The 12,890-nt window shown below is 56.9% G+C and overlaps 1 protein-coding gene and 1 long non-coding RNA gene across 2 annotated transcripts; one reads left to right on the top strand and one right to left on the bottom strand.

The window, feature by feature from the left end:
• Positions 1-6,681: 6,681 nt before the first annotated feature.
• On the top strand, positions 6,682-8,326 carry LOC142419444 (uncharacterized). Its single transcript, XR_012778552.1, has 3 exons — positions 6,682-6,947; positions 7,676-7,819; positions 7,940-8,326. It is a non-coding gene; the product is annotated as an uncharacterized LOC142419444 (long non-coding RNA).
• Positions 7,089-11,937, bottom strand: RIMS3 (regulating synaptic membrane exocytosis 3). The gene is made up of 6 exons (XM_075522436.1): positions 11,685-11,937; positions 10,057-10,198; positions 9,815-9,927; positions 7,948-8,049; positions 7,700-7,839; positions 7,089-7,485 (listed from the first exon to the last, which is right to left on the bottom strand). The coding sequence occupies exons 1-6, from the start codon at positions 11,902-11,904 to the stop codon at positions 7,273-7,275; spliced, it is 930 nt and encodes a 309-aa protein (XP_075378551.1). The 5' UTR covers positions 11,905-11,937; the 3' UTR covers positions 7,089-7,272.
• Positions 11,938-12,890: the final 953 nt, after the last annotated feature.

A 12,890-nucleotide genomic window follows, 5' to 3' on the forward strand; every position in this document is an offset into this window, starting at 1 on the left:
TCACAAAATACGAGTGGGCTAGTGAAGGCAGCCGGATTTGTTCACTAATGCAATTGCATCCTGGCTGCCAAAAGTACAAAGCTACCCAGGGTGAGCGTGTCAGTCCCGTAGGAGTTCTGCACCTAACTCTCCTTTCCCCTCAGGTAACGGATGCACACAGAAAGACATAAGGTTGGCGTGTGCCACTCAAGTGGCGAGGTGTCTGCTACCCTTTTTCCTTAGAGGTGGAAGGCTAAGCTCGTCGTAGCGATTCACTTGTGGCTAATGGAGTTCTGACAATTTCCCAGTCTCGTGGGACTCTCTTGGTTTAGGTAAGTCTCTTCAGTGCAACTTGTTGGGGAGCTAAGGATGGAAAATGTGAAGTAGCATAGATTTCTGTGTGCTCGCATGGCTGTATCGCCTCCCTGTGATGCACCCCTCTCAAGATACTCGTCTGAGCCTTCTGAAGCAGCTACTGGGAGGAGAAAGGCTGCGGTTAGAAATGGCTGGCTGGCTGAGTTGTTCTGGGTACATCTCGCTGCCTCGTACCTTTAAGGATCTTGGACCCTTTTATGTAAATTGTCCTTGCCAGTGTGTGTTAGTATTCTGCCCCCTCCTACTTTTTGGGGGGGCTAACGCAGTTTAAAAGGCATAGGCTGTGTTTAAAGATTTGTAAGGTATAGGTAAAATCCCTCACAGGTCTTGTTTGGGAATATAAATTCTGAATTTTTGGGTAGGATGAATGCTTCAGTTTGGATGCTTCTAAAAAAAATTCATTGGTGCTTTTCTCTGTGTGCTTATGTGGGTTTGGTTTTGGTTTTTTCCTGGTGCCGTTAGTAATCAAATTCAAGGACAAAGTTCAATTCAAACTTGGAGCTGCTGCTTTACCAAGTGTTGTTACTAAGGGAGATGTATATGTTTTTATATTTGAGGTATAAACTTCTGAGATTAATGACAGATTCTTGAGTCCTGGACACTATCTTAAATGGTCCAGGTGCTTGTTCATCGCTTAAATTTTGAGGTGGGGAGTAGGACAACATGATGGGGAAGATTATTTAGTTTTAACTGCATGAAAAGATCAAGCCCTTTTAAGAAAACAAGGCCACCAACTTCAAAGTGCTAACATTCAAGAGGCATCCGCTGCCAGGGTCCCTGGCCGGTCGGGGACAAGGAGGGGGGTGCTGCTCCGTCCAGAGGCCCTCTGACACCAAGCATTGCTTCACGGTTCTCACTGCAAGCGTTAGGGCAAAATTCCCTTTTTTTTTAGCGAGTACTGGGATCTAGCAGATATATACAGACAGCGATCCTGTTAGGCACGGGATCGGCGTTCGATACCTGTCCTCCCGCCGGAGGGACGCCCTTTCTGCTTATTTCTGACGCTCCCGCTCTCCATCCGCGCTCCCGGCAAAAGCTGTAGGGTTTACTGCTCCTCCAAGAGCAGCAGCGCTGTCCTCGGCTGGTCGCGTCCCAGGTGCTCCCCTCCTTTGCGGGAGGGAGGACTGTTAGGGGAGCAGGACTGCGAACACCCGCCCGTGCCGGGCTGAGGGGCAGCCCTTGGAGCAGTGTTTATCGACGTGCTTTTGAAGAGGAGGGATGAGGGGGTACCTACTGTCCGGCCGAATCATCCCTCCCTCCAGAGAAGCACTCTGGCCTCTTGCTTCCCTTGCCCTTTAGCTCAGCAATCAATAGTGCAAGTGCTACACGAAGCAGAGGTTGGGCTCGCAGGAGCCAGCGTGGGAGCAGGTGGGTAAATGCACACCCCGTAAAATTGCTCTTCATTGCACAGTTACAACAAAAAATAACCTGAATGTGATAGAGTGCACTAAGCTCTGGTTCTTAAAAAACGAGAAAAAGAAGGGGTGGGAAAAAAATGAGGTATACCAATAATCGGAGCTGCAGACAGGCACAGTGGTCACACCAGCTCTTGGGTCTTGGCGGCAGCTGCTTTCTCCTGGATTCCGAGATGCTACTGTGCTCCGTTCCGGTGTCTGTGCCCGAGGCAGATGATCGGGGTTAAACAGTGTGGCGGTTATTCAGACAGCAAGACAAACACTTAGGCCCTTTACTGTACATTTTTCCAAGTCTACTTTTAAAACCTGCATCTTCCCCCAAATACGGACCAGCTCAGTTGAGTGTTATTGTCACATCTGGTCGCCGAGTCTGTTTTGTACAACTTCAGCTGTGTTACGCGTAGCACGTCTTTACCCCACCAATTCCAAACGTGCTTATTGCAGACACTTCTTTTTCCATTGGAAGTCTTTTCTGCAGCCTTTCAGCCTTCTTTTTAGCTCATAAGCATAACTCTTGCACCTCTTAACAACCAGCCAAGGGTTGGGGTGTTTTCTATGCTTGTGAACATGAAGTAGAAGGAAGACTTCCAGTTGAAACAGCTTTGCTAGAGAAACATTGGAGCGGGCCGTCATGCCTTTGGCACATCAGAGGATGCAAACCTTGCTTTTACTGAAGGGAATTTTATAGATCTGTCTGGAGGCATGAAAACCCAAAGGAAAGCAGAGACAGCTCTTAATATCTTTTTCCATCTGTGATGCAAAACACATTTAGACTTTGAATTCAGCCATCAAGGACAACGGTGCCTGAACACTGTTCCTTGACCTTTAAAATGCAGTTATTTTCCAAATCAGTAGCCAAATGCACACCCTTAAGGAAGTTTACAGGTGTGCATTGTCCAAGCGTTTCACATCAATCTGGGAAGAAGTGTCTGAGTCAACTGGAAGAAAATAGAAGGTGGACTCTTTACGCCCGAAAAAACATCACCGGTGCTGTTTTTATAAATGGTCTTGTATCAGTAAAGACCCTTAAATTGTACTCACTGCTGCGGAGTAGTTGCAAGCCCACTTAAACAAGCAAAGGTATTTAAATGCGTTAACTCCTCTCACGTGCACCGATGTGCGCAAACATGTACAAATACAGACTTGACTTTTCAAGTCTCATCGCAGTCGTGTAAGACAGTGAACAGAAGTGATTCCCTATCAGCGAAGGGAATCCTGATCCCGCTCCTGTAGGAATTTCTGGTCTCGTATCTGCAGTCGAGAGCTACATCTGTAACTGCTTCTGGAGAAGAGTTTTTAAGAGTTGGAAAAGGTGGCTGTGGAGGGAATACTTCCCGTTGTCTCAGTTGCTCTGTGGCATTTTCCAAAGCCACTGAATAGGTTTAGTTTTCTGATTGCCGGCCAGGTAATTGGTTCTCTGTCTCACTTGGTTTCAGGAAAACTATGTCTAAGCATCCTCTCCCCATGCTTTCAACATGCTGTGACACTGATGAATCGGGAGCTAATTTCTGACTGAGCCCAGAAGCCTGGCCCACCTTCTGGTGCCCTAGGAAATTTTCACTCGCCTTTGGCAAATAAAGCCCGTTCCAGGCTTGTAGAAAACCCAGGGGTAACTTAGGCTTGGGCATGGAATCGTGTAGCGTTTTCTGTGCTTTGCTGCGTGGCCGTGACTTTTTTTACTGGAGTTTAGGGGATGTTTTAAGTATCATTTCAAGGCTATTTTGGCAAAATCCACCCCTGTTACTCAAGTAGGGTGCCTTGATTCTGACACCGGCATCTACTGGCAGCTGTGCTAGACAAGGTCTTCTGTGTCTCAGGTGGGTGCTACTTGCTCCTCGCTTACTGCTGGGGGTGCTGGGTATAAAATGGGCTGCAAAGCTGATTCAGTTTAATATTAATTATTCTTTCTAGGGGAAAATATCTGGAAAGTCGAATGGTTTGAATTTCCTTTCCTGATGGAAGGTGGAGGAAAGGGAGGAAATAATCTAACGCGTAATACCTAGTCAGTGCAGCCATCTTCTGCGAATCATAGAGTATATCTAAAAAAAAAAATAAATGCCCTTTGCAATAAAACATTCCCCCAGAAAACAACCTGGAGTCCAGAAGCTTGTGGTTTTTCTGGTGTGTCGCGTGTAGAAAGCAACTGGGTGTCTTGGCTTTTTTGTTCTTGTTGTTCGAGGAGGGAGAACATCTGACGCGTGGTCTCACACATTCAGAAACGAGAAGGAGCTGATGTTGCAATGTAAACGTGGCGCACTTGGGTCTCTTCTCCCGTTTTAGTTTCTCCACACGCGTGTAAGGTGGGTCCTGACCCAGATGCTTCCCCAGAGAAGCGAGTACCAGCTCCCTGGGGGGACCGGGCGCGTAGTGCTGAAAGCAAAGAAGTGAAGGTTTTGATGGATTGCAGTTTGTCTAGCGAGTGACAGTCGTTTGAAGTCGCTGGCACGGTGGCTCCACCTTGCCAGTCTCTCAACGAGCAGGAGGAATCGTTCCCACGAACGCGTCGCGTTGCAGCGAAGGAGAATACACCGCGAAGAACTGGGGTGCGGTTTGTTCTGACGTTAGCTACGCCGTTATCCTCCAATGCGTCCTCAGTCTATCAATGATAAAAAATAAGCCGAAGTATTTGGGTTTTCCGTGGTCCCTGGAGTACCCAGGTGTGCCTTCCAGAGGACAGTTCTTTTCTCTGGATTTTCCGCGTGCCAGCAAGGGCAGGTTTTTCAGCTGGTGCAGAACCAGGGAGCCTTTTGCTAGACCTCAGGCATCTGCTGCTGTGGGTACGTGCCCGGCTGTCCCGGTGTTCCTGCTGCTCTTCATCCCCCTCTGTTCTCTGTCTCAAGAAAAGCGTTACGTTGCTCGCGGAGAGAGGGAGCAGTAAAGCTCTGCAGTAAAACTCGCTGGAGAAATTTACAGCCAGCGAGCTCCGTGCTGGAAGGGGAAGGGGGTGGGACGCTGTGTCCACACCAGTGAGCAGAAAATACCTGCGGAGCTCCCTGCTCTGCCCACGCTGCTATTCCCTTTCCCTGCAGACGTGGTTATTGTCCCACCACAGGCAGATTTGTCGTTTTGGCCATTGAAATAGAGCTGGTAAAGCAAAAGCAAATAATGTTAGCTTAAAGGAGCAAAAGGCTTTTCCTCTTAAGATGCCTTCCCTCACGTATATTCAAAAACGCAGCACGCCGGGGCAGAGAAAGTTTAGCCTCGTCCAGGCGTCGTTGACCTCGTATAACTGCTTCGTGCTCTGGAAGGAACGTCGTGTTCAAACCTTGTTTGTTCCTGTTTCAGCAGTCAGGGCGCTGAGTTTGCTTCCTCAAACCGCTTGAGAGGGTTAGGGCATCCCGCCGTCCTACGCGTCGCCATCCAGCACGAGCTCAGAAATCGGTGCCTATTGCTTGAAAAAAGCACTTACCGCTCTAGCAGACGAGGATTTCATCTTTTACAAGGCAGGCACTGGGGTCTCGAGGCAGACCCCTCTCCATCCCCCATCAGCAGCATCCAGCCCACTCTCTTCCTCAGAGGTCTACAGCGATTTTCGTCTGGTAAAGATCCAAAGTCCACGATAGCAGCTGAAATTCCTTGTCACGATGTCTCTCAAATCGTGGCGGCGGCGGGTAAACCAGCCGCCGAGCAGTGGAGTTTTGGGTTTGTGGAGGGGACAGCTTCATCGCAGCAGTCTTTTCCTTCAGGTTTGGTTTTGTTCCGTTGTGGCAACAGGTTCGAGCTGGTTCATCGTTCCTGGCGTCACCAGGAGAACGGCAGGTTGGTTTTGTTGTGCTCTGCGCGTTGTGAAATCCTCTGCTTTGCCAATAAATAATTGTAAAAAATCCCAACCGTGCTGTGGGGTGATTTGCGTTAAAGACTGAAGGTCAGAGCCACCTGGTCAGTAAAAATTCCCCACTAACCTTTTGTCCTCTTCCAGTCTCAAGACTGCTCATCTTTTGCTGTGTTGGTTTTTTTTCTCTCTTTTGGAAACTGATCCTTTAGGACAGTCATTGTGTGAAGTATATTTTATGAAGAAACCAGAGTTTCTAGTGGTGTCTCCCCTGAGTATTTTCAGCAAATTTCATTAGGCACCTTCAAAAAAAGCTTCCGTAATTCTCGGTTTTGCTACAAGAACTGGTCCCTCGGGGGGAACCAAAATGCTGCTTTAAAAACAAACAAACAAAACATACAAACAAAAAACCCAAAACACTCATCCTGATAATAAATTCCAAGCATTTAGTCCTTTGTTCGTAACCTCTCAGTCACCCTAATTCCAGATCAGCAGAAGATGCTGTTGAGATGTTCCCCTGTAGCGTACCAACAAGTCGAGAGTTGGAGAAAGGTGCGTCCAGCCGCGGGGTCTGGCAAACCCTCTGCTCCTACTTGAAATTCAGGTATCGAGGAGAGCATCCCAGACCCGAGGAGAGCATCCCAGACCCCAGGAGAGCATCCCAGACCCCAGGAGAGCATCCCAGACCCCAGGAGAGCATCCCAGACCTCGAGCTGGCCCTCGTGGGAGGAAGGGGCTGGGAGCCAGACGATCAACCAGCATCACGGTACTCCCGTTCCATCGAGTCACCTTCTCCTGACTCGAATTTTCACGTGAGGCATCACAGAGTTTATATTTTGGGTCTTGCTTTGGCTGTACAAGACCACGGTCAGTGGTGAAACATGAGGAGAAGACCAGCGTATGCTTAGGTGAGGCGAGTGCACCTTCTTCTGTTCTCTCTCCCTTTGGCAATGTCACTGGTCACAGGCTACATGCTACCGAAAAAAAAACAATTAAAAAAAGAAGAAAAATGGCCACCAGAAGTGCTCGCTCAGTGTGGCAGGATTTGTGTCGGAAAACGAACAAACGGGAAGTGACTGGCAGATGTTTCCGGTCAATCCGGAGTCTCTTAGATATTGAAGAGAGTGAGTGTGTTGTTAGCACGTGGCAAGCTACATAATAGAAGATGCTACATTCCTCGGGAAAAAAAAAAAACAGTAGTGCTGAGTTGGATTTTTTTTCTGAGGTTTTGTTCTTTGAAAAGCTACCTTTTCCTCAGAGGCAAGGAAACAAAATCGGAGGAAAAGAAACCTCGTCAACATGCTGCTTGCAGCGGCGCTGAATGAATCAGCCCCAGATGCTCTCGCCGGGTGGTGAGGAGAGAAACGCGTCGCTTCGATTCCTTTCCGACGGGGTGACGGGACGAGGTGCGGTAACAGTCTCGGGATCGGTCGGCAGTCGCGGCCCTCCGTCTGCCTCATGGGGGTTTTTTGTTTTTTTTTTTTTTGCTTCTCTTTCCCCCTGCCTCAAAACACACGGCCCTCGCTCCCTCTCCGACGTCCCCCTCTGCGCGCCGGGACACGTGCTCGGGGAGGAGCGTGTCAGGAGTGGGTTTGTTTCGGGAAGGAGATTTAAAAAAAAAAAAAAAGGGGGGGGGGGGGGGAGGAGGACAGGATATTTACAGCTATCCACTAACAGTTTTGGTAGGTCAGGACATCTTTCCCCTCCCGGCCTCTCCCACCAACCTGCCGCCTACGGGCAGGAGGGGCTGGTGGAGCTCTCCAGGGAGGACTGGGAGAGGCGGCGCGTCAGAGGTCCGATGCTGGAGTCGGCCAGCGAGGAGGTGGGGAAGAGTTTGTACCAGCCCATGACCGTGCTGGAGAGATCGAGCTCCTCCAAGACGATCTGGGCCATGCCCATGAAGCACTTGTGGTCCATGCGCCCGTAATCTCCCCAGACGATCACCTGGGGGGCAGAGAAGGCGTTAGGGGAGCTGCCCCGCTCGCTGGTTGGGGAAAACTCGGCAAACTCGGCGTGCCCGGCCGGGAAGGACCCGCCGCGATCGGGACGGGGAGGCTGCAGTCTAAAGGAGAGCGGTGGGGCCGCTGGCTTTCTGTGCCCTGTCCTTGCTCCCCTAATCCCTCCCTGTCCCCAGGTATCTGTGCGGGGAGTACGTCACCTGCAGGACTTTGCCCTGGGGGCTCTCCTCGAAGAGCAGAGGCTGCTGGTACGATGGGTCGCAGGTTTTCTTCACCACCTTGGTCTTCTTCTTGGCCAGGCAGACGCCGTTCTCCAACAGGTAGACTTTCACATAGGTGGCTGCGTTGGAAAACGGGTGAGGAACAGGCTCCTGTGGTGGTCCCGGCACAGCGCCCGTCCCCATCGCTCCCGCTCCGTCCCTGACCCCTTCCCTCTCCAGCCACCTACCAGGGATGCTCTTGGAGCCCATCTTCGGGATGAGTCCCCTTGCCTGGATCACCTCCACCTCCAGCTGCCCGTTCCGGTCGGCCATGCCGACGTGGACATCGCCTAGGCGGAGGAACGAGACGCGCTCAGCAGCCTCCCCCATGGCCGCCTCCCACCGGGGACGGCCGCAGCCCTGGGCTGGGCTGGTCCCCACCAGCTCTCCCTTTTGGTGCTGCCAAAAAGCAGGGGGGAGATGTCATCTCCAGGGCTGGCAGCCTCGGCACCCCCACGCCGCCGCCTGCTCCCCATCCTCAGCACCCAGCGCTCAAGCACACCGAGCATCCCGCCACCGGGTGCGTGATTTATTGGGAATTGGGAGGAAGGACAAAGCCGAGCTGATGTGAAGACGCTCGGATTTGAGCAGCGAGGAGAGAACAGGGTAACAGCCCCCTCCTCCCTGCCCCCCCCGCCAGCTCCATCCCACGGCAGCCTTGCAGGGGGATTTTTTTTTTTCCCTCGTGATGGGAGAAGGGGCTGGGATGAACCGGGGCTGTGCCTTGGCCGGGCGATGCCCTCAGCCGGGGGCAGGCAAGATTCCGGCAAGAGCAGGAGAGGCTGGGGCAGGAGGGGTCAGTGGCTGCGCACCCCACTGGGGCCAGCACCCGCCAGCCCCTGTCTCCCCGGGGCACTTCACGGGGGTCCTTCCCCGCTCCCCGCGGAGGGGCATCTGCAGGAAAAAACATGGCCGGGCGCCTCTTGAGCTCGGTGTGAAGTTGTTCTCCCGCTTACGCTGTCCTGCTCGTACGTACGTATGTCCCTTGGCTGGCGGGTCCCCGTCGCTCGCTGCCTTGTGGCCCCGGGGAGGGGAGTGGGGACGGGGAAGGGGCAAGCTGAGGTCCCAGCGGGGTTTAATAGGAGCGAGATGAACCTGGATGTTCTCAAAACACACTTGGCATTTCAACAGCGAGTCGGGGCCGGCGCCGGGGGCTGCGCGAGGAACCGGCCGGCGGGAGAGGAACGAGCTGATGCCGCGGCGGGGGAACGGCAGGAGCCGTAGGGATTCGGCGTGCCGCGGGCACTGCGGGACCTTGCCCCAAGGGAAGCCGGTGGTGTCCCCTCCCGGGGAAGGTGGGCAAGCCCAGAGGGGTCCAACTGCCCCCTTCCCTTCCCGTCCCTTCCCTCCCACCGGGGGTTTATGCAGGGCCAGCAGGACCAGGTCCCTGTGCTGCGGGGCCGGGGGGCAGGACGGGGTGCCCCTGGGGTACCCCGGTTACTGTGACCCCCCGGGGCAGCTCTCCCCGCTCCTGGCAGCTCCGGCCCCTCAGCAGGACACGGGGCAGACACCCCGGCGTGCCCTGGGAGCAGCCGGGGACACGCTGCTGCTGGCTGGAAATTCAGACTTGGGGCGCAACTTTCTACAGCCGTTTCGGATTCAAAAGGGAAAAACGGAACACACCCCGGTTTCGTCGGCTCCCCTCTGCAGCGGGATGCTCGGAGGAGCTGCTGCACAGCACGCGGGCACAAGAGACCTCGGGAAAAGGCAGAGCGGCTGCTTCCCCTGCGGTGTCCTGCCCTGAGCCCCGCGTGGGCCGTTCCCTCCCCTCGCGGAGCCGGCAGCGGGAGCAGCAGGGGAAGGCCAGAGCATCTCCAAGCCATGCACCGAGCCGGCGCGCGCGCGGCAGCGAGGGACGCTGCCGGGATCCGGTCCCCGGCGCCGGTGCCCTGCGGAGGAGCGTGCGGCCGCTTTCCACCCCGCGGCCCCTTCCCTCTCGCTGGAGCATCTTCCTGCGCCGCCCAGCCCCGCGCCAGGCAAGCCGCAGCCCTTGCTCTGCGGGGCTGGCGACGGCATCCCCCTCCCCGGGCAGGGACCCCCTCGGCCGGCACTCACCCATCGGCGGGGTGGCCAGCGTCTGCCGTCCCACCAGCTGGCCCGGCCCCAGCCCGTCGAGGAAGTCACTGAACTGGCTCTCGGCACCCAGCCGGGTCGTGGGGAAGATGAACCTGCCCGGGGAGAGCAGAGGGCCTTTGTGGAGCATCGGGCTGCCGGGTCTCAAGCGAGATCCTCCGGGAGCACAGGGAGGGTGCCCAGCCCCAGCTCCCGTCCCCCCATGCCACGCCGCGGTGCCTTACGTGCCGTCGGAGCTGTTGCTGTTGGTGCTGCCGTCGGTGGATTCCCGGCTGCCTTGCCGGGTGACCCTGGTCCTCATCTCCACCGCGATGCCGGTCTCCGTGCTCCTCCGGATGTTGCTGCGCAGCTTTTTGGGGCCGCCCTCTGGAAGCCAAGACGGGGGGGGGGGGGGTGAGCCCGGGAAGCGCTCGCTGCCCCCGGACCCTCCCGCGGGGCGGGCGTCAAACCAGACGGAAGAACCGGGGTGCCAGGCACAGCCAGAGCCTCCCCATGTGCTGCTCCCCGCCTTCGGTACGTTATTCGCTGTGATTTACGCAACCTTTCCCTGGGATGAAGCCCTGCAGGACCCCGCACGGGCACGTGTCCCGGTGCCGCTCACGCGTGCTGGAGAGCCACGGGCTGCCCACGCTCCCCGTGTCCCAGCCCCGTCTCCCCGCAGCCCTCGCTCAGCGCTGATGTCGTCGTGCCTTTGCACGGCCGAGAGCCCCACCTGCACCTCGGTCGCCTCCCCCGTGTGCCGAGACCTGCCAGACTCAGCTCACGTGTGCTGCCGCCATCCCAGCCCGCCGCCTGGCCCGTGCTGCTGCAGAGCCACCTCCCAGCCTCCAAAAGCCCCAGGGCCCCATCGACACGTGCCGATGTCCCCGTGCCACGGGGGACGGTCCCCCCGTGGGCACCCCCAGTGCCGCAAGCGGGCGCAGCCCCGACGCTGACCGATCAGCGAAGTCTCCCTTTCTCCGTGCGGTCACACCGTCCCCGCCACCGCGCGTCCCAGGCGGTGGCAGATGGCAGAAGGAGGAGTGCGGCCCAAGCATCCACCCCCGGCACTGCCGGCAGCCCCGGCTTCGCCGGCAGCCCCGCTCCTGCCGCGTGAGCACGTGTGTGCCGGCACCGCGCCACGGCTGCTCCTGGGGGAGTCAGGTTGGGCTTGCTAATTCGGGGCTGGCCCCGGGGAAGCGTCTGCCTCATCCTGGCAGCCCCCCCGGAGCGGGCGCTGCTCACCGGGGCACCGGCAGCCGGGACGGTCCCGGTCCTGCCGTCCCCAGGCGCGGTTCTGCCCGGCTCCGGCACTTTTTGCTTGGCTTTTGGGGATAATTATACCCCCTCAGCAACACCTCGGATGTGCAGGGCTGGAGGGCTCTAAATTAACTCCTCTCTTTATAGAACATCTCCCAAATCACGAAATGCCACAAGAACCAGAATAAAAAAGCAATAACTAGAAAAAAAGGCTGCACTAAAATGAACCTTTTGCTTTCCCCGCCCTTTAAAAAGCTATTTTAAGCATTTAAATATTTCCCAGAGGCAGACTGTTTGACAAGTCCTTTCTCCGAGGTCCCTCCCTCCCTCCCTGTCCGCAGCCGGGACTGGCCGTTACTGGGGGGGACGCTGAGCCCAGAGCCCCCGTGCTGGCAGAGCTCCGGCAACGTCCCCGCTGCAGGTTTGCAAATGGTTTTGGCACGTGGAGAAGTGCCGGTGTGCCGGGGGGGTTTACAACGGGCTTTTTTAGGTGTCTCCATCAGACACGGGCAGCTAGAGCGTTGCTTTGGGTAGCCGGGAGCGTGCACTTCTCCTAAAAGCCAAGGGCCGAGCTGGGGGGCCCGGCAGCGCTGGGGGGCCCGCGGCAGCTCACCGGTCTGGTTGAGCTGCAGCGTGCTCTTGCTCCACTGGGACAGCCCCACGATGGCCACCATCTTGGCGCCCAGGCTGGAGCGCCTCTTCTTGCTGGCAGTGACGGTGACGGAGTCGGCGCTGCCCCGCGCGCTCTTCTCGATGTTGTACATCTCACCGCTGATGCTGGAGCTGCGGATGACATTCCTGGCCGCCGAGGAGCTGGCATCCCCGTTGAACATGGTCAGCCGCTCGCGCGCTCGCCGGCCCCGGCTCTGCTGGGTGGGATCAGCTGCGGGGGGGGAAGCCAGGGGATGTGTCAAGGCCGGCACCCGCTGGGCGGGGGCACTGGCCGTGTCACCGCGCTCCCGCCCAGAAGAGCCCCGCGGGGATGGACGGTCCCCCGAGGCGCTTACAAAGCCGTGAAATTCAGGTGGCGCAACCCATCGGGACCATTTTTCCCCACCCGTGGGGGCAGGGGCTGGGGCAGGGTGCGGCGAGGGAAGGGGTGCGGGACCCCCCCGTGCAGCCGGCTCACGGGGTGGACCCACCAGCCCTGCCCCAGCACCCGGCGGGGACCCGGGCAGCCCCTGACGGCCAGGAGAGACCCATCGGCGGGCAGAGGGCTCGGTGCATCACCAACCCGCCTGGCTTGGGAGCAGGAGGGGACCCTGAGGCCTGGGGACAGCCCCGTCCGCCCCCGCTGAAGGCGACCAGGCGAGATCACAACTAGCAGAGTTCCTCCCGCGCGTCTCCCTCTCCGAACCGCAGCTGCAGCATCCCTACGTGCTGCTCCGGGCATGCCTCCGCTCCACCCCGAGACGGCTGCCCGCCACGGGGGCTGGATCTGACCCCGGCCCAGGAACCCACGCCGGGCTGCTGCTGGGGTCCACCGCCAAGCCCCGGCAGCAGCCGCTGCCTGGAGGGGCCCCGCCGATGCGCCGAGGGTGCCGGGGTGCCGCGCTGCCGGGGACCGGGGCGTTTGCCAGCGGCAGAGGCTGCGACGCGGCTGCCAGACCTCCCGCGTGGCGCGGCAGTCGCTGCCTTCCCTTCCCCATGAATATTTAAACTCCAGCGGGACGAGAGCATCCATCTTCCAAGGAAAGGTGAATTATTAACTCCAGGCCAAGTGAAGCCACTTTATGGTAATGGATGGAGGCAGCGCCTGGAAAAATATTTCTTTTTCAAGAGAGACAGCCATAAACAGAGAGGATAAGTTATGGCCGGG

This window comes from Mycteria americana, chromosome 21, assembly GCF_035582795.1.
Source record: "Mycteria americana isolate JAX WOST 10 ecotype Jacksonville Zoo and Gardens chromosome 21, USCA_MyAme_1.0, whole genome shotgun sequence".
NCBI classification, from domain to species: Eukaryota; Metazoa; Chordata; class Aves; order Ciconiiformes; family Ciconiidae; genus Mycteria; species Mycteria americana.